We start from the raw sequence: 25,863 nt of genomic DNA, 5'->3' as shown, positions 1-25,863 counted from the left end.
CTGTTCCAGTATGGCAACACTTATGTTCTTATGAGTAGAACTGAATCGATTTCTTACTCATTCTAAAAGTACAAAGACTAGGGGACACTCAATGATGTTACATGAAAATACTTTTAAAACAAATAGGAGGAAATATTTTTTCATTCAACGAATAGTTAAGCTCTGGAACTGTTTGATGGAGGATATCATAATAGTGGTTAGCATATCTGGGTTTTAAAAAGGTTTGGACAAATTCCTGGAGGAAAAGTCCATAGTCTGCTATTGAGACAGACATGGGGAAGCCCTGGAATTGGTAGCATGGAATGTTGCCACTCTTTGGGTTTCTGCCAGGTACTTCTGACCTGGATTGGCCACTTTTGGAAACAGGATACTGGGCTAGATGGGCCTTGGTCTGACCCAATATGGCTATTTTAATGTTTTTATGTTAATTCTGCACCTCCTCCTATTGGGTTTGAGGATGTCCTTAAAGAGCTTTTTTTCTTTCTCTCTCTCCTTGTGCATAACCTGATTTTGTTCTTAATGAGGGAAGCAGTGCACACATGTAGATAATGAAACTTTGTATTTTTCTTTCTACAATAAGAGAATGCAAGGGCTATAAGTTTTATAAAAACTCCCAAACTTCATCATGTCTTTCTATTTCTCATAAGAGATGCCACACTAATTCCCAAACTTATTTGAAGAAATAAAATAATAATTCCCTCTTCAAAAGTATGCTCCAGAAAATCAAGCCAACCAAATTTTTGCAAATCACAAATTTAAGTCACTAATTTCATTCAAGGTTAATAATAAAAGTGTAATCGATCTATAGTTCTGGAGTATATGGCTTTATGAATACAATTAACTAATCTGTTGTGTATGAATCTCATGCTCTCTCAACGTCACAGAGTACAACATGTGCCATATCTACTGTCTATGGTACATTCATTTAATTCACCACATTGATCACGTGTATATACTAAAAAAAACTGTGTAAAGAAAATAACTGTTGAAGACTCTTCAGTAACAAGACTTTGTGTGATGCTTAATTATTCAACTGACCGCCAGCTAAACTGTGCAAAGTAATGCCAGATGCCAATTCTGAAAGGAGCTGCATCTGTCAGTATTTAAAATACACTACAGTGCCCTAGAGAAACTTTACCCAGTGTGTCCCTGCTACAAATGGTTCCTCAGTTCTTGTTTTAATTTATGCTAATTCTTTTGATATAGCAGCAGGTTGCAGTTCAAGATGAAAATAAAATGTTCAGCTTTTGTTTACATCACGCATTGTTAGTGAAGATGAGAAGAAATCAACTTTAGAAATGTCTATTTTATTTCGGTAGAAATAAAGGGATTCATCCACTATGGCATGCTAGAAAGTGGCCGGTGCAACGATTTGCCTTGCATTCCAGCCACTCTTTAGCATGGCTGAAAAATGGCTGGGATCAGGATTTTATTTTTATTGACTATGTGCTAATTTCCCCATTAGCGTGTGGCCATTGCGGCTGGGAGTCCTTACCAGCGCCTTTTTAGGAGGCGGCAGGGGCGTAGCCGGAGAAGAGGACTTTGGCTGGCAGGGCTTGGGGACCCCCACCAGCAAAGGTACCCGGTGGTGGCGGGGAGAGTTGGTGGCGGCGGGGGGATCAAAAGGGTTGGCGCTAGGGGGGAGGGTAAAAGGTGGTGGTGGTGGCGGCAGGGGGGGTCAAAAATGGCGGTGGGGTTAAAAATGGTGGGGGGGGGGGGGGGTCGGTGGTGCCGGGGGGGGCTAAAATGTACCCCCTCACCTCGGGCTCTGGACTCCCCTCTCGCCGAAGTCTGGCTACGCCCCTGGGAGGCGGTAAGGGCTCCTGCACTACTCCTGTACTAATCAAGTAGTGTGCAGTAATATGCTGCACTATCTAGTTAGCGCAGGGACACCTACTCTGCGCTCACCCCAGACACGACCCCCATGGCAAAAAAATTAAAAATATTATTCAGAGGAGTAGCACACACTGCTGCCCAAACTATCATAGGACACCTCAGCGCATTTGGCAGTAGAATTCTTTTTCCGCGTGGTAGGCGCACATTAAGCCTGACACGCCTTAGTAAAAGAGTCCCAAACTGCATCTAATCACAAGTAAATCTATATTGCCAGACACCTAGATAGTGCAAGTTTTAAAAAACAGTTGAAAACTTATTTGTACAAGCATATGGACTAGATTCTATTTAACACGCCTACAAAATCAGCACCGGAACGAAATACACCTAGGCGTATTCTATAAATTACACCTAAATTTAGGCATACTTTATAGTAAAAGGGCCACTTGTTTTTATATATTGATTTTGGGATTTTTTTATGTATGTAACTTGAACTTTGCTTAGGTATTAGGTGGAATAGAAATGTCAAATAAGTAAGGAGTCCTTTTACTAAGGTGCACCGAAAAATGGCCTGCACTGTTGTAGGCGAGTGTACTGGACACGCGCAGGTCCATTTTTCAGCATGCCTGTAAACAAGGCCCTTTTTTTTGGCCAAAAATGGACATGCGGCAAAATAAAAATCGGTGCACGTCCATTTTGGGCTGAGACCTTACTGGTGCCATTGACTTAGCAGTAAGGACTCACGCATTAACAGGGTGGTAATCGTCAGCACATGTACACTGCCGATTACCGCCCGGTTAGCGCCATGTGGTAGAAAATACAAAATATTTTCTGACGTGCATATCGGCAGCACGTACAAAATGGCATTACGGCCCGGGGCATGTGGTAGCCGGGCGGTAGTTCCAAATTGACATGCATTGGACACGCATAGGCGCCTGTCTTAGTAAAACAGGCCCTAAATAAACTCTTTTTGTTTAAATTATATAATGGTCAGTTTATATCTTAGCATATGATATGTTTTGCTGTATGGGGTGACTAGACAGGGCAAAAGTTTTGAAATAAGGACCTAGAAAACCGGACAGGAGGAAAATACAACCTCTTGCAATACAAAGGAAGATTATATCCAGGGCCCATGAATAAAGTTTGGGGGCGATAAGAAGGCGGCAATTTGCAGCAGCAGCAACAGCAGCCCTCCCACTGCTTAAAGTTTTGCAAGGTTTGATTCCAGATTACTTTCTGTCCTATATTTGTTTTGGTGCTGTTTCAAGATTTAGAAGAGTAGGCAGAACTATGTTGTTTGCCGTTCCCTCGGTTAAGGGAAAGAAGCGATTAGCAGTTTTTGAGAAATCACTGGTTTTTCAAGCAGCAAGGCTCTTGAGGGATTTTGGTAAACTTTATGTATTTCTTCAACAGTATCTTACATTTAGAAGGAAGATTAAAGCGTGTCTATTTAAGAAATTTATTTTACGGGAAGTTTAGTAATTTTAGGTTTATGGTATTTTATGAAATGTAATGGATGGGGAGAATATGGGAACAATTACAATCGAAGAAAGAAAAAAGATTTAAAAAATCTATTGTGCATGTCATTTTTCAGATTCCTTGGCATGCTAAAAGGCAGAGTACTATGCCCCCCCCCCCCCCCCCCCCCCCCCCATTTTGTGGCATTAAACAAAATATTAGTTTATCTGTCCTTTCACTGCCTATAAATAATACATTCCAGGTTAACTAGTTAACTACAAAAGGAAAACTGGGTCAGGCCATGAATGAGCTATGAGAAGTTAGATCAGAACAGTAATTTTACTGTCTATAATTGAAATGAGTATGTAGCTCACTACAATAACAATGACATCCTAAAACAGGGCAATCTAATCCTGTCTTGGTAACCTCAGAAAGAGTCAGGCTTCAAGGAAATCCACAATAATATCTAAGGTAAGTTTCCAAATAATGGATCTCCAGCATTTGCAAATAATGGATCTCCAGCATATGCAAATTCTTCCCATGCATGTTCATTAAGAATGTTCCGAAAATTTGTCTGTGGGGTTACCATTACAGGCTTAGGAAGCCCTGGCCTAAATGGTAAGTCCGATTTCCTAGGTCCCCGTGTCAAAAATGTTACTCTGCCTTGTCACCCCATAAGGCAAAAGCTTTCTTATGCTGTCTTATTAATTAAGAGGTTGTCAACTGGCCCTTAGATAATATAAGCATACGGGGAAAGCATGCAGAGCATGATTCATGGAATGCTTTCCAACTCTTCAGCATGGGTATGTGATTGCAATATAAAGTATACTAGAGGATAACTGAGTTTTTCTGAGTTAAACATTACGCTAGAAGTCCAAACCAGAGGGGAACAGTAAATAATTAGATTTAGTAAATCTTACCTGTCTCTTGGTGGCTCGCTTCTGGATCTTGATGCCTGCTTCTGTTCCTGGCCCATAACTTGCAGCAACGTCTCAGGCCCCTTGCTCCTGTCAGAGTGGATGCTGGAAGGAGAGGTTTCTTGTGATCCTGCCGTTGCTGCTTCACTTAAAGGAGTTTGAGATCGTGATCGTTCTTGAAGTCGTGCTTTCTTTTCTCTGGGTGCATCAGTGCTACCCCCAGTGGCTGTATCACTTAGGGCTCCATCCTGACTGGACGGCTGCTGTGTCCCACCTCCAGAAAACCATGCTCCAGATTTGGTTAAAATTTCTTGCTGCTTTCGACATAAATTGCATACCCACATAACCTGATGGAAGACAGGAATACAATGTGAATGTGCAGCCTAAATGTTCCAACCTTTTTTCCTGTGTGTGTGTGTATGTGTGTGCTTTGAAAGACAGCAAACGCTAAAGTAACTTAGTAGCTTATTGTTCAAATATATTTCTCATATTAAAGTGAGGAACCCAAAACATTAGCTATAGTCATACTAGGCCAATGCAAATTAGGATTGGGATGGGCTGATATAGTTGTATAAGAAATTGTGACTAGCTATATCAACCCATCCCAATCCTAATTTACAGCAACCTAGTATAGATGTCCTGGACTTCATCCAGCTAAACGTGATTAGTTTTACTCAACTGTGTACTACTATTATGTACACAAAAGTTCTCTAAAACCTAGACTAAACCACCAAAATCATCACAGCCGAAGAACTAAGTTAAATGCACAGTAAATCAATTCATTCTGAGGCATCATATCCTCATCCAAATCACTTTTAATCTCTTCTCAAAAGTGTTTGGTGAGGAAAGGAGTGTCTGTTGATTTCATCCAGACAAATGGGAATAGCAAGTGAAGGAAGTGTATTGCGACCAGTGGTGTAGCTACAAGGAGTCCACTGGGGCCTGCCCCCCCCCAAATTGGCTCTGGGGTCCCTGGTTTGGCTGGTGGGGGTCCCCAACCCCCACCAGCTAAAGCATTTGTCCTGCGCTGGTCTCACATTGCCTGGTGCCTGTTCTGTTTTCAGCTGCTGTGCATGCTTGTTTTAATGAAACTGAGCCAAGGTACCTTTGCAGTGGTGGTGGGGGAGGAGTGGTGGCAGGGGGCAGAAGAGGTGGCAGGAGGGTGGCGGTAGGGAGGCGGTAGCAGCCGCGGGGGGTGAAGGTGGCAACGGGAGGGCAGTGGTGGGGAGGCGGGCCAAAATGTGCCCCCCCCCCCCCCGCCTTGGGCTCTGGCCCCCCTCCCTTCGAGGTCTGGCAACGCCCCTGGTTGCGACAGGGTATGTGGGAATTGAGCAATAATTTTGGAACAGCTGGTATGTTGTTTTACTTTCATATTCTTTTAATTTGATTTTATGTAGAATTAACCTGCTTGGGAAAGGTGGGATATACGCACTGCTTTTTTTTGTAGAAAAAAAGGTACCGGTACTCATGCAGGGCCAACCTTAAGGGTGGGACCACAATATACGGCTCCACCCCACAATAGCCACACCCCCACAGTAGCCACACCCATTTGACCAGCCATGGAGCACATAAAAAGGCATCATTGAATATAGTATACAAGTCCCTAGGTCCAACAAAACAACCTCTAAGAATGGCCATAAATATAAAATATAGAGACAAAAATTCATCTGAAACACCCCAAAACCAGACTTTAGCATGCAGGACAACACCAGAAAAACAAAAATATTTTCCCCTTGTACTTTAAAGATAGCAGATGTAAATTTCAAAAACTGACATATTCTATTCAGTACATTACAAATTAACAGCTACAAATAAATAAATTAGCACAGCTACCACACTACTTTATCCTAAACTAAAAGTAAAATTCTTTTTCTAACTTTGTTGTCTGGTCACATACTTTTTTCAGTTGTGTTAGTCCCAGTTTCTGATTTCTACTTTCCTATTCTTCTCTTAACTCTACTGCCAGGATTTCCTGTTTGCCATTTTCTCTCCTCCTTTTCCTTTCAACTTTCTTTGATTTTATTTTCTGCCTTTGTCCACATTTAGTTCTTTCTTACTATCCAATCTTCAATTTTCCTCTTTTGACTGTGTCTACTTACAGCTTGCGCCTCTGACTCTTACCCACTTTTGTCCCGCATTCCCCCCTCCTCCCCACTTCCATTACAGGCTCCTCTCCTCCCCACTTCCATCCAGTATTGCCTCTCCTCTCCTCCCCATATCCATCTAGCATTTGCCCCCTCTCTCTCCTCCCCACTTCCATCCAGCATTTGCCCCCTCTCTCTCTCCTCCTCACTCCCAACCAGCATTTCCCCCTCTCTTCTCCCCACTCCCAACCAGCATTTCTCCCCTCTCTTCTCCCCACTTCCATCTAGCATTTGCCCCTTCTCACCTCCCCACTTCCATCCAGCATCTCTCCCCATGCCTCCTCTCTCTCCATCCACCATTTCTCCCCCTATCTCCTCTCTCCCCATTCTGCATGTCTCCCATCAAGCATTTCTCCCATTGCCCCCTTTCTCTGCATCTGGCATTTCTCCCCTTGCCCCCTCTCTCCCCATACTGTATAGCTCCCCTTGCCCCTGCTCTCCCCGTCCAGTAATTCTCCCCTTGTCCTCTCTCTCACCATCAAGCATCTCTTCCCTTGCCCCCTCTCTCCCATCCAGCATCTTCACTTGCCTTCTCTCTCTCTCTGCATTCAGCATTTCTCCCCTTGCCTCCTCTCTCCCCATGCAGCATCTCTCTCCCCTTGCCCACTCTTTCCCATACAGCATCTCTCCTGTGCCCCGCTGCTGCTTCTCCCAATGAGCAGCAGCAGTGGACATCAAGGAGTGAAAGGTGTGGGGCCACAGTGGTCAGATGCGCATTATCAGCTCTGCCAAACCCCTGCACCTCTGATGTCAACTTCCTGTTCCGGGACAGGGGATCGACAGAACTGACAGCACATGTCATAGCACTGCAGCCCAGCGCCTGCAACTCCTTGTTTTGCCCACTGCTGCTGCTCATAGGGAAAAGTAGGAGTGGCTGCGGGAGAGAGAGGGGAGATGGGGGGATGAGCGGGCAAGGGGAAAAAAAGGTGCCGGTACGCCGTACTGGCACAAAGACTGCCCTGGATATAAATAAATAACCCATTACCCATAATTAAAATATTTACGAAAATACGGTTCTCTCTGAAGCCTCACCTATATACCACATCAAACCTTCCCATAGAAAATGTTATCAGGCTGTTGAAAGCATTTTAACTGCTAAAGAATTTTTCACAAACTTTCATTATTTAGTACTTCAAACTATACAACATAATGAATCTTTCAAAGGATTAAGGGCTTCTTTTAAAAAGCCGTGCTAGCGATTCCCGAATGGCAAATGAGAGGAAGCCCATAAGAATGGAATGGGCTTCCTCTGACTTCTTCTCATTTGCCGCACCAGGAATCGGTAGCGTGGCTTTGTAAAAGAAGCCCTAAAGAAGGTTTTTTTTTTTAACAAAAGGCGCACTAGTGTTTTTAGCGCATGCTAAAAATTTACGTGTGCTAAATGCTAAGATGGCCACAGGAATATAATGGGTATCTTAGCATTTAGTGCATGCTAACTTTTAGCACACACTAAAAACACTAGCGTTCCTTTTTAAAAGGGGGCCCTAAGGGCTCTACTTGTAAACTCGAGTTCTAAAGAAGCCTTTCAGCATTACGGTGTGATAGTAATGCTTGAAAATACATCAGTTATAATGATCTTTGAACAGAGTGGGGTATGCTACACAAGACATACATAAGGATAGGCACCCCGACATAATAGACCGTACGAAAAAAACGCGACAAAAAACCCCCAACAAAGCAGACTAAAACCAAAACAGACCATGGCAAAAAAAAACCCTCCCCAAAAAAACCCACAACAAAACAACCCAAGACAGAATAGACTCTTAATCAAGGTAGATTATGTTTTCAAGCAGATTTATGATTCTCACTAGATACCAAGTGTGGATAGTGAAGTCATGCTGTAGGCAGGTGCCAGGACTTTCAAGTGACAAACCGTGGACTTTCTCAGCAATTTATGGCTCCTCCACTTTTGTACTCTTCAAATTCGTACCATTCAAAAATAAATCTATTTCATCAGGCCCTTTTGTCAGGAGTCTATTTTGACAGGGACCTTTATGTCAGAACTTTTTTTGTTTGGAACTTTTTTGTCTGGTTTCTTTTGACCAGGTGCCATAAGGATGACAGTCCAGTAGCTCAGCGGCAGACCTGTGTCTCATTAGCAGAGGGTCAGTTCCCCACTCAGGTCAGACAGGCCAATATTCTCTAACTAGTTTACTCAGCTCTCTTCAAAAGAACAGTGTGTATTTAAATACCAGACACAAAAATCACACCTTCAACTTATTACTACTAAACCAGATAAAGAGGCAACATATCAATCTTCATTCTCTGGGGCCGGCGCCAATGAAAGTTTTTTTGCTATAATCACATTATTGAGAGGGAGGAGGTCATCAGTGAAAATAATGAAATTATAGACAGAGCAAAACACACAGTTATGCAGGAGCAAACCTTATCGAAAGACAGCACACATAAACAAAAATGACTGGCGAGCTCATAGTCCACTAGGTTAAAACTTGAATATTTCTAAATCCAGTAGAAATGGAAACCTCACACTCAAAAAAGCAAATACATTTCCAAGACATTAGAAAAACACAATGTTATGGTCCTCGCTGTGATATTGTTTTTGTTTTTATTTTTCTTATTTTTGAAATTATTTAACAAAGAAAAATACTACATCAATGTGCACAACTAGAGGCAAATGCAAATCAAAAATAAATAATTACATGTAATACATTTCAGCTAATCTTTTTATTTATTTATTTGCTGCATTTATATCCCACATTTTCCCACCTAATTGCAGGCTCAATGTGGCTTACAATATAATACAACAATAATCACATTGATGGAATAAGAAAATCAGAATATAGATAACAGATAAGGTGCATAAAGATATCATGGCAATCTTTACTCAAAAGAAAGAGTCGAACAGTACAGGCTAAATCCATGAATGGCACAGACTCTGTGCAAGACCAAAAATTATATAAAGTGTCCACACTATACTCACAGAAAACCTGTACTGCTGCCTTTTGAGGATATCCTCAGAGCTTAGCTTTCTAATGGTGTTGCTTGCTCTGAGTTACGGTCAGTTCAAATCTGAAAAATAACAGGATCTTCTCGTAGAGAAGGAAAAATATAATCACAATGCTGTGACAACACAGTCATAGTAACATAGTAGATGACGGCAGAAATAGACCTGCACGGTCCATCCAGTCTGCCCAAGAAGATAAATTCATATGTGCTACTTTTTTATTTGTACTGTCCTCTTCAGGGCACAGACCGTATAAGTCTGGCCAGCCCTATCCCCGCCTCCCAACCCCCAACCCCGCCTCCCACCACCAGCTCTGGCACAGACTGTATAAGTCTGCCCAGCACTATCCTCGCCTCCCAACTACCAGTCCTGCCTCCCACCACCAGCTCTGGCACAGACCGTATAAGTCTGCCCAGCAGTATCCCCGCCGCCCAACCACCAGCCCCGGCACAGACCGTATAAGTCTGCCCAGCACTAGCCCCGCCTCCCAACCACCAGCTCTGCCACCACAGTCAAAATAACAAAGCTAATTACTGGACAAACCTTTCTAAGGGATGAATGAGTTGGATGCAATCTACCAGCATGCTGGAATGCTATCCTGGCTGAATGTGCTGGGATGCGATCCAAACTAGACTAAACTAAGGTGGGTCTGTGCAATAACTTATTGTAACTTTCCACAGATGTGCAAGCAAGCAAACATGCACGCCAAGATCTGAAGCGGTTTGTGCAGTCTCCTGTGATATGTTAGAAGGACAATGAAGGATGACAGACAATTTTATTCCAGCCTATTATTACAGCATAATAGGCCTTATTTAGTAAAGGCTTTTTGCTTGTGTAATTCAGGCTTAATGTTCTCAGTTTCCTCAGCTTTCCTTGCGTATAAGAAGATTATTACGATTCTGCTGTCAAAAAGCCTCAGAAGTTTCTGGATAAGCAGCTGCTACATCAAACAGGTGGGGATTAAAACTAGAAAATATAAACTGTTGCACACCCACTCGTCTGACCATGTTGTTTGTATCTGCACGGCTGCATGTTTCATTTAATGTGTCTGCAGTCGAACTTGAACCATAAAGTGTGAATTTTGAAAGCACAAATAATTATCCCTAAACCGTGCTTTACTACAAAGACAAAAAAAAAGCTCAATGTGACATAAGCACAGAAATAGGGTCAGTAGTGGCAGCAGAAAAAAAATTGAGCAGTCACCTTCTGCCCCTTACACACAAGCAGGAAATATACATGATTTGAAAACTCATTACATTTTCACAAAGACGTGATTATTATTTAGATAATGTGTTTGAAGGGCTTTTTTCATGCACTAGAAATCCTGATTTACTTTCATATAGAACATATAGGGGCCCTTTTACTAAGCCATATAGAGGCATATTTTCAAAGCACTTAGCCCTCCAAAGTTCCATAGAAACCTAACTTTCTGTCATCAGCAAATTTAATTACCTCACTAGTTACTCCCATCTCTAGGTCATTTATAAATATGTTAAAAACCAGCGGTCCCAGCACAGACTCCTGGGGAACCACACTAACTACCCTTCTCCATTGAAAATACTGACCATTAAACCCTACTCTCTATTTTCTATCTTTTAACCAGTTTTTAATCCACAATAGAACACTACCTCCTAACCCATGACTCTCCAATTTCCTCTGGAGTCTTTCATGAGGTACTTTGTCAAACGCCTTTTGAAAATCCAGATACACAATATCGACTGGCTCACCTTTATCCATATATTTGTTCACCCCTTCAAAGAAATGTAGTAGATTGGTGAGGCAAGATTTCCCTTCACAAAATCCATGTTGACTTTGTCTCATTAATCCATGCTTTTGAATATGCTCTGTAATTTTGTTCTTTATAATAGTGTCTACCATTTTGCCCGGCACCGACATCAGACTCACCGGCAGGGGCGTAGCTACGGGTGGGCCTGGGTGGGCCCAGGCCCATCCAATTTCAGCTCAGGCCCACCCACCCAGCTGATCTATCCAGACTCGCAGCAGCGGGGAACTGGCGAGCGGCGGCACTAAAAGCATAAAGCAGTGAAGCCCTTCGATTCCATCCTTCGCTTTCCGTTTCCTGCCCTCTCAGCGTCCTGCCTTCCTCTGATGTCATTTCCTTTCGGGCGGGACGCTGAGAGGGCAGGAAACGGAAAGCGAAGGACGGAATCGAAGAGCTTCGCTGCTTTATGCTTTTAGTGCCACCGCTCGCCAGTTCGCTGCTGCGACTACAGAAGGAATCCATTTCTACTCCCCTGTGCAGCCGTCGCCATTCACTTAAAACACAGCAAGCAAACCAGTCAGCTGCTGTGCTGCCTGCATCCATATTGTCTTCTTTATTCAGCAGAGGGTGGTGAGCAGAGGGAATGATGGGACTGGGAGGGGTGGTGAGCTGAGGGAAGGAGCAGAAGATGGATGGGACTGGAAGGGTTGGTGAGCAGAGGGAAGGATGGGTCTGGGAGGGGTGGTGAGCAGAAGGAAGGAGCAGGAGATAGATGGGACTGGGAGGGGTGGTAAGTACAGAGTATGGGGAATGGGGGACTAATGAAGTGGGTGAAAGATGGGGGAGGAATTTAGGAGACTGGGTAAGGGAGAGACAGAGGGGGGAATGGGAGTGCTGGAGAGGGAATGAGAGGGAGATGGTCAAAGAGGAGCATCGATGGACATGGATGGGAGGACAAGGACCAGGGAGAGAGGAGAAATTGCTGGACATGGAGGGGAGGGCAGGGGAGAGAGGAGAATTTCTGGATATGGATGGATGGATGGAGGCAGGGGAGAGAGGAGAATTGCTGGATATGGATAGATGGATGGAGGGCAAGGGAGTTGCTGGACATGGGTGGATAGAGGGGAGGGCAGGGGAGAGGAGAGTTGCTGGACATAGGTGGATGGAGGGGAGGGTAGAAGAGAGTTGCTGGACATGGATGGAGGGAAGGGCAGTGGAGAGAGGATGGTTGCTGGATATGGGTGGATGGAGGGGAGGGCAGGGAGAGAATTGTTGGACATGGATGGAGGGGAAGGAAGGGAAGACAGGAAGGAGATGCACATGGATGGAGGGGAAGGGAGAGAGAAGAAATGCTGACATGGATGGAGGGGAGGGAAGAGAGAAGAAGGAGGTGATAGGGAAAGGAAGAAAGGAGAAAAATTGCACATAGATGGAGAAAGTAGGCAGAAGCTGGATCCACTGGACAGTCAAGTCTGCGGAGGACCCAGCTTTTACTTACGGATATAGAGCAAAAAATGAAGAAGAAAGGAGGAAAGTAAAGAAATAAATGGAAAAGAAGCCCTGGAAACGGAGTTAAGAGGACAGATAGCAGCAGAATCAGATACTGGGCCAGCATGATCAGAAAAACAAAGACACCAGACAACAAAGGTAGAAAAAAATCAATTTATTTTCATTATAGTGTTTGGAATATGTCCACTTTGAGAATCAGGTGCTCAACATTAAAAGTTTATATTTATTTATTTACTTATTTATGGCATATTATCCCACATTAAACATGAATTAGATTGGAACCTGGGATCATTTAATTTTTTTTCCTGGAGAGAGTAATGCACCCCCCCCCCCCAGGCTCTCTCCCCGGCTATAGCCAGCTCTGCAATTTTGAGGGGAGGTGGATGGGGGGGGGGGGCGCAGAGGTGGACCGGGGAGAGAGCCTGTTGTTAAACATTTACCAGCAAACCACTGTCTAGTGCCCACCCATCCAACCTGTTGGCCCACCCAAAAATTGACTTCTGGCTACGCCACTGCTCACCGGTCTATAATTTCCCGGATCTCCTCTGGAACCTTTTTTAAAAATTGGAGTTACATTGGCCACCCTCCAATCTTCTGGTACCACGCTCGATTTTAAGGATAAATTACATATTACTAACAATAGTTCCACAAGTTCATTTTTCAGTTCTATCAGTACTCTGGAATGAATACCATTCGGTCCAGGAGATTTGCTACTCTTCAGTTTGTAGAACTGCCCCATTACATCCTCCAGGTTTACAGAGAATTCATTAAGTTTCTCTGACTTGTCAGCTTCAAATACCATTTCTGGCACCGGTATTCCATCCATATCTTCCTCGGTGAAGACCGAAGCAAAGAATTCATTTAATCTCTCCGCTACGGCTTTGTCTTCCCTGATCGCCCCTTTTACTCCTCGGTCATCTAGTGGTCCAACCGATTCTTTTGCCGGCTTCCTGCTTTTAATATACCTAAAAAAAATTTTACTATGTGTTTTTGCCTCCAACGCACTTTTTTTTTAAGTCCCTCTTAGCCTTCCTTATCAGTGCTTTGCTTTTGACTTGACATTCCTTATGCTGTTTCTTATTATTTTCAGTCAGTTCCTTCTTCCATTTTCTGAAGGATTTTCTTTTAGCTCTAATAGCTTCCTTCACTTCACTTTTTAACCACGCCGGCTGTCGTTTGGTCTTCCGTCCTCCTTTTCTAATACGCGGAATATATTTGGCCTTGGCTTCTAGGATGGTGTTTTTGAACAGCATCCATGCCTGATGTAAATTTTTGACCCTCGCAGCCACTCCTCAAATTTATTTTTCACCGTTCTTCTCATTTTATCATAGCCACCTTTTTTAAAGTTAAACGCTAACGTATTTGATTTCCTATGTATACCTACTTCAAAGCTAATATCAAATCCGATCATACTATGATCACTGTTATCAAGTGGCCTTATTATTGTGTTGCCTAGTTTGTTTGTGTTCCTAATTTCCTATGGCACGAGGATACAAATTATAGCTCAGTGATACGGTGAATCAAACTAAAGAGGGAATTGAGTTAAATAGAATAAAAGTTCTGCAATAAACAGAATTCACTTTGGAATCTTTAGGGATATAAAACCCATCTGTGAATGGAAAGAAAATAATGATGGAGTTATACTATCATCCACCTGGCCAGAATGAACAGACATTTAATGAAATATTAAGCAGAGAAAATGAATATCCTCCATCCATGCCACTCAGGTTTTCGAACAGGCCATAGCACAGAAATCATTTTGACTGGCTTATTGTCACAACTATCAGGAATAGTGAGCCCTTGGACCAAAGCCGGAGCTTTGGCAGACACATCACCTGGGCTGGCCACGCAGGAATCAGAACAGACTGGACTAGGATAAACTAACAGACTCAACAAGGCAGGACAGAGGTAACTAAACACAATGGTCAGAACAAGGACTGGATCCAGACGAGGCAAGGAAAACAAGGCAAATGGGCAAGAACTGGAACCCAGACAGGATAAGGCAAGACTCGAAACTGGAATAAAAATTGGACTGGGACCCAGGCAATACAAGACAAGGCAAGACACAGAACTAGATTAAAACTGGGTCCAGAAAAGGGCAAGACAAGGACAAGGTAAGGACTGAATCTGGACAGGACTAGTCTGAAAGAGACAAGACAAAGCACAACTAGGCAGGAAAGACATGGCAGGAACGACACAACAAGAGCAAACAGAAGCAAGACTATAAATAAGGCTGGAAATGGAACTCAGACTGGAATCAGCAGCTGGACCGGGGCTGGGACCTGGACTGGAATCAGGAGCTGGACCAGGGCTCCAAAAAGACTGCATGAGAGCCCTGACCTCAGAACTTCTAATACGCTTTCTTTCAGCCTCGGCTTCAGGAGTATCCCGCAGGGTTGAATCAAAGATAAGTTTGTAGTGGTAATTGAAGAGCATGATAGAAGAATTAATAGCAGAAACTGGGTTTACACAGAATCCAAGTCCCCAGACATGCTCTCTCTCAGCCGCAGCTTCAGAAGTATCACGCAGGGCTGCATCAGAAAAAGGTTTATCACGGTAATTGTAGACTAGAGCGTCATAAAAAGATCAAGGGCAGAAATTTGGCAAGCACTGGATTCAAGGGCACTGGATCTAGAACCCAAACTAACATCAGATAGTAAATTCATGGGCTGAAAGCCCAGCTGGAAGGATGATTTTGCCGAGTTCATGGCCTTTGCAAGAGGTCTCTTAATCTTGTCTTTGTGTTCCCTGTTCAGATCCAATCCCTTCTTGGCTTTGGTCTTGCATGCTTTGTTTCCAGCCTGGCTTTGTTCCTGTGAGTCTTGCTCCTGAAGGTCTGTTCTGTGATTCTATAGTCTAGTACTTCTGTGCTTTGTTTCTGTGAGTTTTGCTTTTGAACCTTGTTCCTGAAAGCCTGGCTTTAGAGCCACACCCTGCCCTTGGTGTCTATATCTGTTTGACTCTACCCTTGGCTCCTGCTTTTAGTCTACCCCTGCTTTTGACTCTTGCTTCACTTAAGCTCTGTGTTTAAGCCAACCTCTGTGTTTAGCCAAACTCTGCTCCTGCTTTCTGTATGCCCTGTTCTGTTTCCTGTGTTTGTGTTTTTACTGTTTGTACCTGTATGGACTACCTTTTAGTTAGCTTTGGTTTCATGCTCTGCTTGTACTGTTCCTGGGCATGTATAGTTCTTGTCTGTTTATTCTGAGAGTCTGTAGAAGCCAGCATCGTCCCTGATTATTTCAATGCTGTGCAGCTATGTCTGCTGCCTCTCAGTTTGCCTTGCCTTTCCTTTCCCTGACTGTGGGTGCTGGTAAACACATTGCTTCTTTCTTTGTTTATCTGTCTTCCTTGTAGCCTGCTTTAACCCTTTGTGTGCTGTATTTGTGACCTGGCTCGTTTGAGCATTTCCCCTTTGCTGACTTGTGAATTAGAAGCAGCTTTTCCCTTAGTCTGCTTAATCATTTGTCTGCTATGTTTGCTTCCTGGCTCTTGTGAGTTCTGTTTCTGCCAAGTTCTGTTCCTGCTGTGTGTTTGAGCCATGTTCTGCTCCTGCTCTGTGTTTGAGCTAGTTCTGTCCCTGTTCCCTGCTAAGCCAAGTCCCTTTCAGTATCCTGTTCTAGCCAAGCCAAGCCTGTTCCAGAATCCTGTTCCAGCACTGCCTGTCTAAAGCTTCAGCTCCAGTCCTGTTGTTCCAGTCTTGTCTGCTCCAGGACCGCCTGCCTGCCTACAGCTTCAGCTCCAGTCCTGTTGTTCCAGTCTTGCTTGTTTAGTCCAGTCCTGGTTGGAGGGTTTTGCCTGCTGCTGCCGCTCGTCGACAGTAGCCCATGGGCTCACGTTGTTCCAAAGTCTGTGACTGTTTGTTTAGAGCCTGAGACCGTGACACTTACTGAGCGAACTGCATTCAATTCTGGATCATATTGTGTTACTGATTTCACTAGATTTATTGTCTGCCTTTCTTCTTGTAGACCATACTCTCCTGATCCATCTCTCTCAATCTGATATCTCAGATACAGTGCTGAACTGGTTCACCACTTTCCTCAGTGACTCATCTTTCTCAGTGTCTGCTCATTCAATACTCTCCTGTCCCATGGGTTTCATCTGTGGTGTTCTTCAAGGCTCTGTCCTTGCGCTGCTTCATCTATTCCTCAGCCCACTTGCCACTATTATTCATGATCAAGGGCATCCATTCTGTTTTTATGCTGATGACATTTTATTTTTTTCACCCATAAATAACATCACTTCCGATTCTTTCAGTATCCAGTAATTTATTGATAAGATCCAGCTTTGGTTTCAAGCCACTTGTCTTATCCTGAATCACTGTAAAGGTGGGGAGGAAGGAAGTTATCCATGTAGGTCACTATTAACACATGTTATTAACTCCAGTTATTACTAACTAGATCTCATTGCATAAAATGGGATCTGTGCTAAAATAGCACCCACATTGATAAATATGCCTCAGGCTCTTATTTAAACATCAAAACAAACAAAAAGAGGTAAACGACCTGCCCTTAAATAATATAAAAACAAACAAAGTAGATCAGCAATAATGAAAAAGAGAAGTGGTTTATTGTAAATAAACCATTTTTCTTTTACTATTGCTGATCTGCTTTGTTTGCTTTTATATTATTTAAACACTAGTAAAAAAGCCCCGTTTCTGATGCAAATGAAACGGGGGCTAGCAATGTTTTCTTCTGTGTGCATGTGGGAGTGTGTGTGTCCGTGCTCTCTGGCCTCTCTCCCCTCCCCCCTCTGAGTCCTTCACTGTTACAGAGCCAGCGATTTGATTTCGTGCTCTGCTGTTTTCCTTCACTGACTGTGTTACAGAGAGGGCGGGGCAGACACTCATAGGGAAACTGGATATCTCGCCCCCTTCACACTTCCGGCTGGAGGCTTCATAGAACGTTGGTTTTGCCTTTTATATAGAGAGATCTCTCATCAATACAAACACAGCAGTTCACCTCCTTTGTCATACTCATAGGTAGATCACATTACTCTGATTCTTTACCAACATGACTGGCTTCTTATTCAATATAAATTGCTTGTTTTCACTTATAAAGCAATCTATCCAAAATGAAAGGCAAATACAAATTGCATTAAGCTCTATGACAATGTTCTAACTAGGAGGTTGATCTGTTGGAATTGGAATATCTATCTTTGTCCCTGTTGTCCTAAATGCCACCAGATGTCCCACTGTAACTTCAATACCTGTAATGCTCTAAAATCAAGCACTGCAGGAAACAAAGGAGGACCAAAGGTTCATACAATTTCTATACAGTAATACAATGACAATGTCCAATTAATCTGGTCTTCAAAGGGCATAAAGCTTTTTCCACCATATAACACAACTCATGGCATTGATTATAGAGGGGTTGGTCTCAAGTGATTACTCTGTGAATCATGTGGAGAAAGGGAAGATCCTCAAGTACCAAGAAATGCAGTCCAATTCCAAGAAAATGTGGAAGAAAAATATTGAAATCTGAAAGACTGAGATCATACTTTACATACCCTGGCTTTTAGAACATCGACCAGTTCTTAACAAGGGCAAGACAGTTGCTGGCTGGTTTACTGGAGGCACTTCAATTCCAAGCGCCCCACCCCCTCCTCGCCATCTTTTAGGGACTTCCATATCTCCTGTTGAATCTTTCCACTATTTAGGCATTATTTTGAACTTTCATTTAATTTCTCCCTCCAAGTATCAAAGCTTTGCAAAACTGGATTCTTCATCTTAAGACAACATCGATTAGTTAGGAGATATCTGACCATGGCACATTCCATTCATTTATTCTGTCTTTATTAATTTCTAGGATCAATTACTGCAACATCGTCTACTTAGGTTCTCCACGTTACATCTTGAAACATATTCAAACATTGCAAAACACGACAGTCAAATTATTGTGCTATGCAAAGAAATCTGAGCATGTCACCCCTCTGCTACAGAAACATCATTGAACAACGACTCATACATATGCTCCTAACCCTTAATTTTAAAGTTTTCCAAACAGGTTTGCCACTCTTACCATCCCATACTCCCCTCTCCATCTGCTCTGGTCTTTAAATGATTATTGTTGTCTGATCCTTCTTAATTCGACATTACGATCTAAAGTCCAAAATCACACTTGTGTACTTCAAAATTAGATCCTGATTCACAATAACCTCGTTGTAAAACAAAACATAATGTGAATCCTGTTTGCACACTTACAACCACTGCACATTTACTCATATATTGAAAATGAGAGGAAAAGACCTCATACTACTGTGGCTCTGCTCGGTTGCTTCCAACCGTAAAAATACTATTAGCACACAGTTAAAAAGTAATCATAGGCAAAAAACCTCTCTTTAACTCTTGTAACAACGTGGTGTGATGAGCAAAATCAAAAACCACTTATCTCTATCAGACAGCGTTCACTCTGTGCTCCACTGCTCCGTAAATATCTTCAAAGAGTGAGGTCCTAACGGACCCGTTTCGCTGCTGCTTTTTCAAGGGTCTCCACCGTCTGACCCTGGGAGCTGCAGGACTTTTGAATTGGCAGCTCCCAGGGTCGGACAGTGAGGACCCTTGAAAAAGGAGCAGCGAAACGGGTCCGTCAGGACCTCACTCTTTGAAGATATTTACGGAGCAGTGGAGCACAGAGCGAACGCTGTCTGATAGAGATAAGTGGTTTTTGATTTTGCTCATCACACCACGTTGTTACAAGAGTTAAAGAGAGGTTTTTTGCCTATGATTACTTTTTAACTGTGTGCTAATAGTATTTTTCTGGTTGGAAGCAACCAAGCAGAGCCACAGTAGTATGAGGTCTTTCCTTTCATTTTCAATATATGAGTAAATGTGCAGTGGTTGTAAGTGTGCAAACGGGATTCACATTATGTTTTGATCGTTCGTAATCCCAAGCAGGCCAGTCTTAAGTTCAGCAGAAAATGTGCTTACTTTTTCACATCTCCATTTTACTGGAATTTTTTTCCTTGCAACTCAATTGTCATTTAAAAAGTTTAAATCAGCTCTAAAGGCCTGGCTCTTTTCCCAGGTCTATAATCCCTCATAGAGCCAATTGTTGCCAGTCTCACTGATTCTTCCCCAAGCTTTCTTGTTCCCCTCTCTTCCAATTTTTTAACCAATTCTACTGTTCTATCTTGTCCTTTGGGTGCAAGTGTGCTTGTGTGATTGATTATCCTTTCCTATCTTATTTTGTAGTTCCGTTTCCTACTTTCTGTTAATTGTTTTATTGTTGGAATTCTGAACCACCTAGATCTACCCGTTAGTTAAGGCAGTATAGTAAATGCTCTCTAAATAAATAAATCCCTGTCATTGTATGTGCAAAACTAACTTTGGTCAACAAAAATCAAGTAGCTGAAAGTATAATCACATCTACTACCAAACACATTCAGAAACAATAAACTTAATACAAGAGAAGCAGGAGCAAAAATTGGAGAAAAGACCTCAGTGAACCTCTATGCTGCAGCTTCACTGCAAAATGCTATACAGTCAGGGGAGAAAAACTCCATCCACCCCCCCCCCCCCCCCCCCTGTGCACTCAAACAATAAACAGTTCAATATTTTTTCAATGTTTCAATTTAAAATTATTGACTTTTTCAAATCCTCAAAATATAAAGAACAAAAAAGTACTTAGCTTGGCATGCAGGTGTCCCAATAATTCAAACTTCTCACTGCTTCTAATTCTTGTTGAAAAGTGAAACACTGGCATACAATCAATATTAAAGACTGCATCATCAAAGGAACACTCCACACATTAGCAAATTGCATTCCCAAAAACTATTCTCAAGATCCCAGATATAAATTGTGCAAACAAACTTCTCCCAAAGTACTCACAATAGACATCACTGTTGGTCATGCATTTCAAAATGGCCACTAGAAAGTAGCAAGAGGATCGTATAGGGCTACAAAGGCCAGAGAACAAGAAGTCAATGATGCAACAGAGGTCATTATCAGCACTACGCCCTCCTCAACAGCAGATTTTAATGAAAGACCATACTCTCCTGATCCATCTCTCTCAATCTGATATCTCAGATACAGTGCTGAACTGGTTCACCACTTTCCTCAGTGACTCATCTTTCTCAGTGTCTGCTCATTCAATACTCTCCTGTCCCATGGGTTTCATCTGTGGTGTTCTTCAAGGCTCTGTCCTTGCGCTGCTTCATCTATTCCTCAGCCCACTTGCCACTATTATTCATGATCAAGGGCATCCATTCTGTTTTTATGCTGATGACATTTTATTTTTTTCACCCATAAATAACATCACTTCCGATTCTTTCAGTATCCAGTAATTTATTGATAAGATCCAGCTTTGGTTTCAAGCCACTTGTCTTATCCTGAATCACTGTAAAGGTGGGGAGGAAGGAAGTTATCCATGTAGGTCACTATTAACACATGTTATTAACTCCAGTTATTACTAACTAGATCTCATTGCATAAAATGGGATCTGTGCTAAAATAGCACCCACATTGATAAATATGCCTCAGGCTCTTATTTAAACATCAAAACAAACAAAAAGAGGTAAACGACCTGCCCTTAAATAATATAAAAACAAACAAAGTAGATCAGCAATAATGAAAAAGAGAAGTGGTTTATTGTAAATAAACCATTTTTCTTTTACTATTGCTGATCTGCTTTGTTTGCTTTTATATTATTTAAACACTAGTAAAAAAGCCCCGTTTCTGATGCAAATGAAACGGGGGCTAGCAATGTTTTCTTCTGTGTGCATGTGGGAGTGTGTGTGTCCGTGCTCTCTGGCCTCTCTCCCCTCCCCCCTCTGAGTCCTTCACTGTTACAGAGCCAGCGATTTGATTTCGTGCTCTGCTGTTTTCCTTCACTGACTGTGTTACAGAGAGGGCGGGGCAGACACTCATAGGGAAACTGGATATCTCGCCCCCTTCACACTTCCGGCTGGAGGCTTCATAGAACGTTGGTTTTGCCTTTTATATAGAGAGATCTCTCATCAATACAAACACAGCAGTTCACCTCCTTTGTCATACTCATAGGTAGATCACATTACTCTGATTCTTTACCAACATGACTGGCTTCTTATTCAATATAAATTGCTTGTTTTCACTTATAAAGCAATCTATCCAAAATGAAAGGCAAATACAAATTGCATTAAGCTCTATGACAATGTTCTAACTAGGAGGTTGATCTGTTGGAATTGGAATATCTATCTTTGTCCCTGTTGTCCTAAATGCCACCAGATGTCCCACTGTAACTTCAATACCTGTAATGCTCTAAAATCAAGCACTGCAGGAAACAAAGGAGGACCAAAGGTTCATACAATTTCTATACAGTAATACAATGACAATGTCCAATTAATCTGGTCTTCAAAGGGCATAAAGCTTTTTCCACCATATAACACAACTCATGGCATTGATTATAGAGGGGTTGGTCTCAAGTGATTACTCTGTGAATCATGTGGAGAAAGGGAAGATCCTCAAGTACCAAGAAATGCAGTCCAATTCCAAGAAAATGTGGAAGAAAAATATTGAAATCTGAAAGACTGAGATCATACTTTACATACCCTGGCTTTTAGAACATCGACCAGTTCTTAACAAGGGCAAGACAGTTGCTGGCTGGTTTACTGGAGGCACTTCAATTCCAAGCGCCCCACCCCCTCCTCGCCATCTTTTAGGGACTTCCATATCTCCTGTTGAATCTTTCCACTATTTAGGCATTATTTTGAACTTTCATTTAATTTCTCCCTCCAAGTATCAAAGCTTTGCAAAACTGGATTCTTCATCTTAAGACAACATCGATTAGTTAGGAGATATCTGACCATGGCACATTCCATTCATTTATTCTGTCTTTATTAATTTCTAGGATCAATTACTGCAACATCGTCTACTTAGGTTCTCCACGTTACATCTTGAAACATATTCAAACATTGCAAAACACGACAGTCAAATTATTGTGCTATGCAAAGAAATCTGAGCATGTCACCCCTCTGCTACAGAAACATCATTGAACAACGACTCATACATATGCTCCTAACCCTTAATTTTAAAGTTTTCCAAACAGGTTTGCCACTCTTACCATCCCATACTCCCCTCTCCATCTGCTCTGGTCTTTAAATGATTATTGTTGTCTGATCCTTCTTAATTCGACATTACGATCTAAAGTCCAAAATCACACTTGTGTACTTCAAAATTAGATCCTGATTCACAATAACCTCGTTGTAAAACAAAACATAATGTGAATCCTGTTTGCACACTTACAACCACTGCACATTTACTCATATATTGAAAATGAGAGGAAAAGACCTCATACTACTGTGGCTCTGCTCGGTTGCTTCCAACCGTAAAAATACTATTAGCACACAGTTAAAAAGTAATCATAGGCAAAAAACCTCTCTTTAACTCTTGTAACAACGTGGTGTGATGAGCAAAATCAAAAACCACTTATCTCTATCAGACAGCGTTCACTCTGTGCTCCACTGCTCCGTAAATATCTTCAAAGAGTGAGGTCCTAACGGACCCGTTTCGCTGCTGCTTTTTCAAGGGTCTCCACCGTCTGACCCTGGGAGCTGCAGGACTTTTGAATTGGCAGCTCCCAGGGTCGGACAGTGAGGACCCTTGAAAAAGGAGCAGCGAAACGGGTCCGTCAGGACCTCACTCTTTGAAGATATTTACGGAGCAGTGGAGCACAGAGCGAACGCTGTCTGATAGAGATAAGTGGTTTTTGATTTTGCTCATCACACCACGTTGTTACAAGAGTTAAAGAGAGGTTTTTTGCCTATGATTACTTTTTAACTGTGTGCTAATAGTATTTTTCTGGTTGGAAGCAACCAAGCAGAGCCACAGTAGTATGAGGTCTTTTCCTTTCATTTTCAATATATGAGTAAATGTGCAGTGGTTGTAAGTGTGCAAACGGGATTCACATTATGTTTTGATCGTTCGTAATCCCAAGCAGGCCAGTCTTAAGTTCAGCAGAAAATGTGCTTACTTTTTCACATCTCCATTTTACTGGAATTTTTTTCCTTGCAACTTCAATTGTCATTTAAAAAGTTTAAATCAGCTCTAAAGGCCTGGCTCTTTTCCCAGGTCTATAATCCCTCATAGAGCCAATTGTTGCCAGTCTCACTGATTCTTCCCCAAGCTTTCTTGTTCCCCTCTCTTCCAATTTTTTAACCAATTCTACTGTTCTATCTTGTCCTTTGGGTGCAAGTGTGCTTGTGTGATTGATTATCCTTTCCTATCTTATTTTGTAGTTCCGTTTCCTACTTTCTGTTAATTGTTTTATTGTTGGAATTCTGAACCACCTAGATCTACCCGTTAGTTAAGGCAGTATAGTAAATGCTCTCTAAATAAATAAATCCCTGTCATTGTATGTGCAAAACTAACTTTGGTCAACAAAAATCAAGTAGCTGAAAGTATAATCACATCTACTACCAAACACATTCAGAAACAATAAACTTAATACAAGAGAAGCAGGAGCAAAAATTGGAGAAAAGACCTCAGTGAACCTCTATGCTGCAGCTTCACTGCAAAATGCTATACAGTCAGGGGAGAAAAACTCCATCCACCCCCCCCCCCCCCCTGTGCACTCAAACAATAAACAGTTCAATATTTTTTCAATGTTTCAATTTAAAATTATTGACTTTTTCAAATCCTCAAAATATAAAGAACAAAAAGTACTTAGCTTGGCATGCAGGTGTCCCAATAATTCAAACTTCTCACTGCTTCTAATTCTTGTTGAAAAGTGAAACACTGGCATACAATCAATATTAAAGACTGCATCATCAAAGGAACACTCCACACATTAGCAAATTGCATTCCCAAAAACTATTCTCAAGATCCCAGATATAAATTGTGCAAACAAACTTCTCCCAAAGTACTCACAATAGACATCACTGTTGGTCATGCATTTCAAAATGGCCACTAGAAAGTAGCAAGAGGATCGTATAGGGCTACAAAGGCCAGAGAACAAGAAGTCAATGATGCAACAGAGGTCATTATCAGCACTACGCCCTCCTCAACAGCAGATTTTAATGAACCCTGCTGCCTCGCCTCGCCTCCTCGCCCACCCCACTGCCTTGCCTCGCCTCCTCAACCCCCCCCCCCCACCGCCTCTCCTCCTCGCCCCACCATCTCGCCGCTTCCCCTCACAAATAATTTTGCTGGCGCAGATCCCAAACCCCCACCAGCTGAAGCCTTCTTCAGTGCTGGTCTCTGGCGCAGCCATGTTTGCTGCCTGCGCCTGCTCTTCTTTCTTCTTGCTTCTACTGTGCACGCTGATGCACCCTGTGTGTTGGAGGCAAAAACACATAGTAAAATATTTTTTAGGTAAATTAAAAGCAGGAAGCCGGCAAAAGAATTGGTTGGACCGCTAGATGACCAAGGGGTAAAAGGGGCGATCAGGAAAGACAAAGCCGTAGCGGAGAGATTATATGAATTCTTTGCCTCGGTCTTCACCGAGGAAGATTTGGGAGAGATACCAGTGCCAGAAATAGTATTCAAAGCTGATGAGTCAGAGAAGCTGAATGAAATCTCTAAAGACCTAGAGGATGTAATGGGGCAATTTGACAAACTGAAGAGTAGCAAATCTCCTGGAACGGATAGTATTCATCCCAGAGTACTGATAGAACTGAAAAATGAACTTGAGGAACTATTGTTAGTAATATGTAACTTATCTTTAAAATCGAGCGTGGTACCAGAAGATTGGAGGGTGGCCAATGTAACACCAATTTTTTAAAAAGGTTCCAGTGGAGATACAGGAAATTATAGACCGATGAGTCTTACGTTGGTGCTGGGCAAAATGGTAGACACTATTATAAAGAACAAAATTACAGAGCATATTCAAAAACATGAATTAATGAGACAAAGCTAACATGGATTTTGTGAAAGGAAATCTTGCTTCACCAATCTACTACATTTCTTTGAAGGGGTGAACAAACATGTGGATAGAGGTGAGTCGGTCAATATTGTGTATCTGGATTCTCAAATGACTTTTGACAAAGTACCTCATGAAAGACTCCAGAGGAAATTGGAGAGTCATGGGATAGGAGGTAGTGTTCTATTGTGGATTAAAAACTGGTTAAAAGATAGAAAACAGAGTAGGGTTAAATGATCAGTATTCTCAATGAAGAAGGGTAGATAGAGGGGTTCCGCAGGGGTGTGTGCTCAGGCCGCTGCTTTTTAACAAATTCATAAGTGATCTAGAGATGGAAGTAACTAGTGAGGTAATTAAATTTGCTGACAATACAGTTATTCAAAGTTGTTAAATCGCAAGAGGATTGTGAAAAATTGCAAGAGGACCTTACCACGCTGGGAAACAGGGCATTCAGATGGCATATGACGTTTAACGTGAGCAAGTGT

At 42.3% G+C, this 25,863-nt stretch overlaps 1 protein-coding gene across 7 annotated transcripts in view; it reads right to left on the bottom strand.

Moving 5' to 3' along the window:
* Positions 1-25,863, bottom strand: part of RIMS1 (regulating synaptic membrane exocytosis 1) — an 871,728-nt gene that overhangs the window by 562,766 nt on the left and 283,099 nt on the right. For all 7 annotated transcript variants that reach the window (XM_030199020.1, XM_030199021.1, XM_030199022.1 and 4 more), the window contains one exon: positions 4,212-4,555. In XM_030199020.1, coding sequence (XP_030054880.1) covers positions 4,212-4,555 — 344 coding nt within the window. The remainder of the gene's footprint in view (positions 1-4,211; positions 4,556-25,863) is intronic.

Source organism: Microcaecilia unicolor, chromosome 3 (genome assembly GCF_901765095.1).
Source record: "Microcaecilia unicolor chromosome 3, aMicUni1.1, whole genome shotgun sequence".
Classification (NCBI taxonomy): domain Eukaryota; kingdom Metazoa; phylum Chordata; class Amphibia; order Gymnophiona; family Siphonopidae; genus Microcaecilia; species Microcaecilia unicolor.
This window is presented reverse-complemented; position numbering and strand designations above follow the sequence as displayed.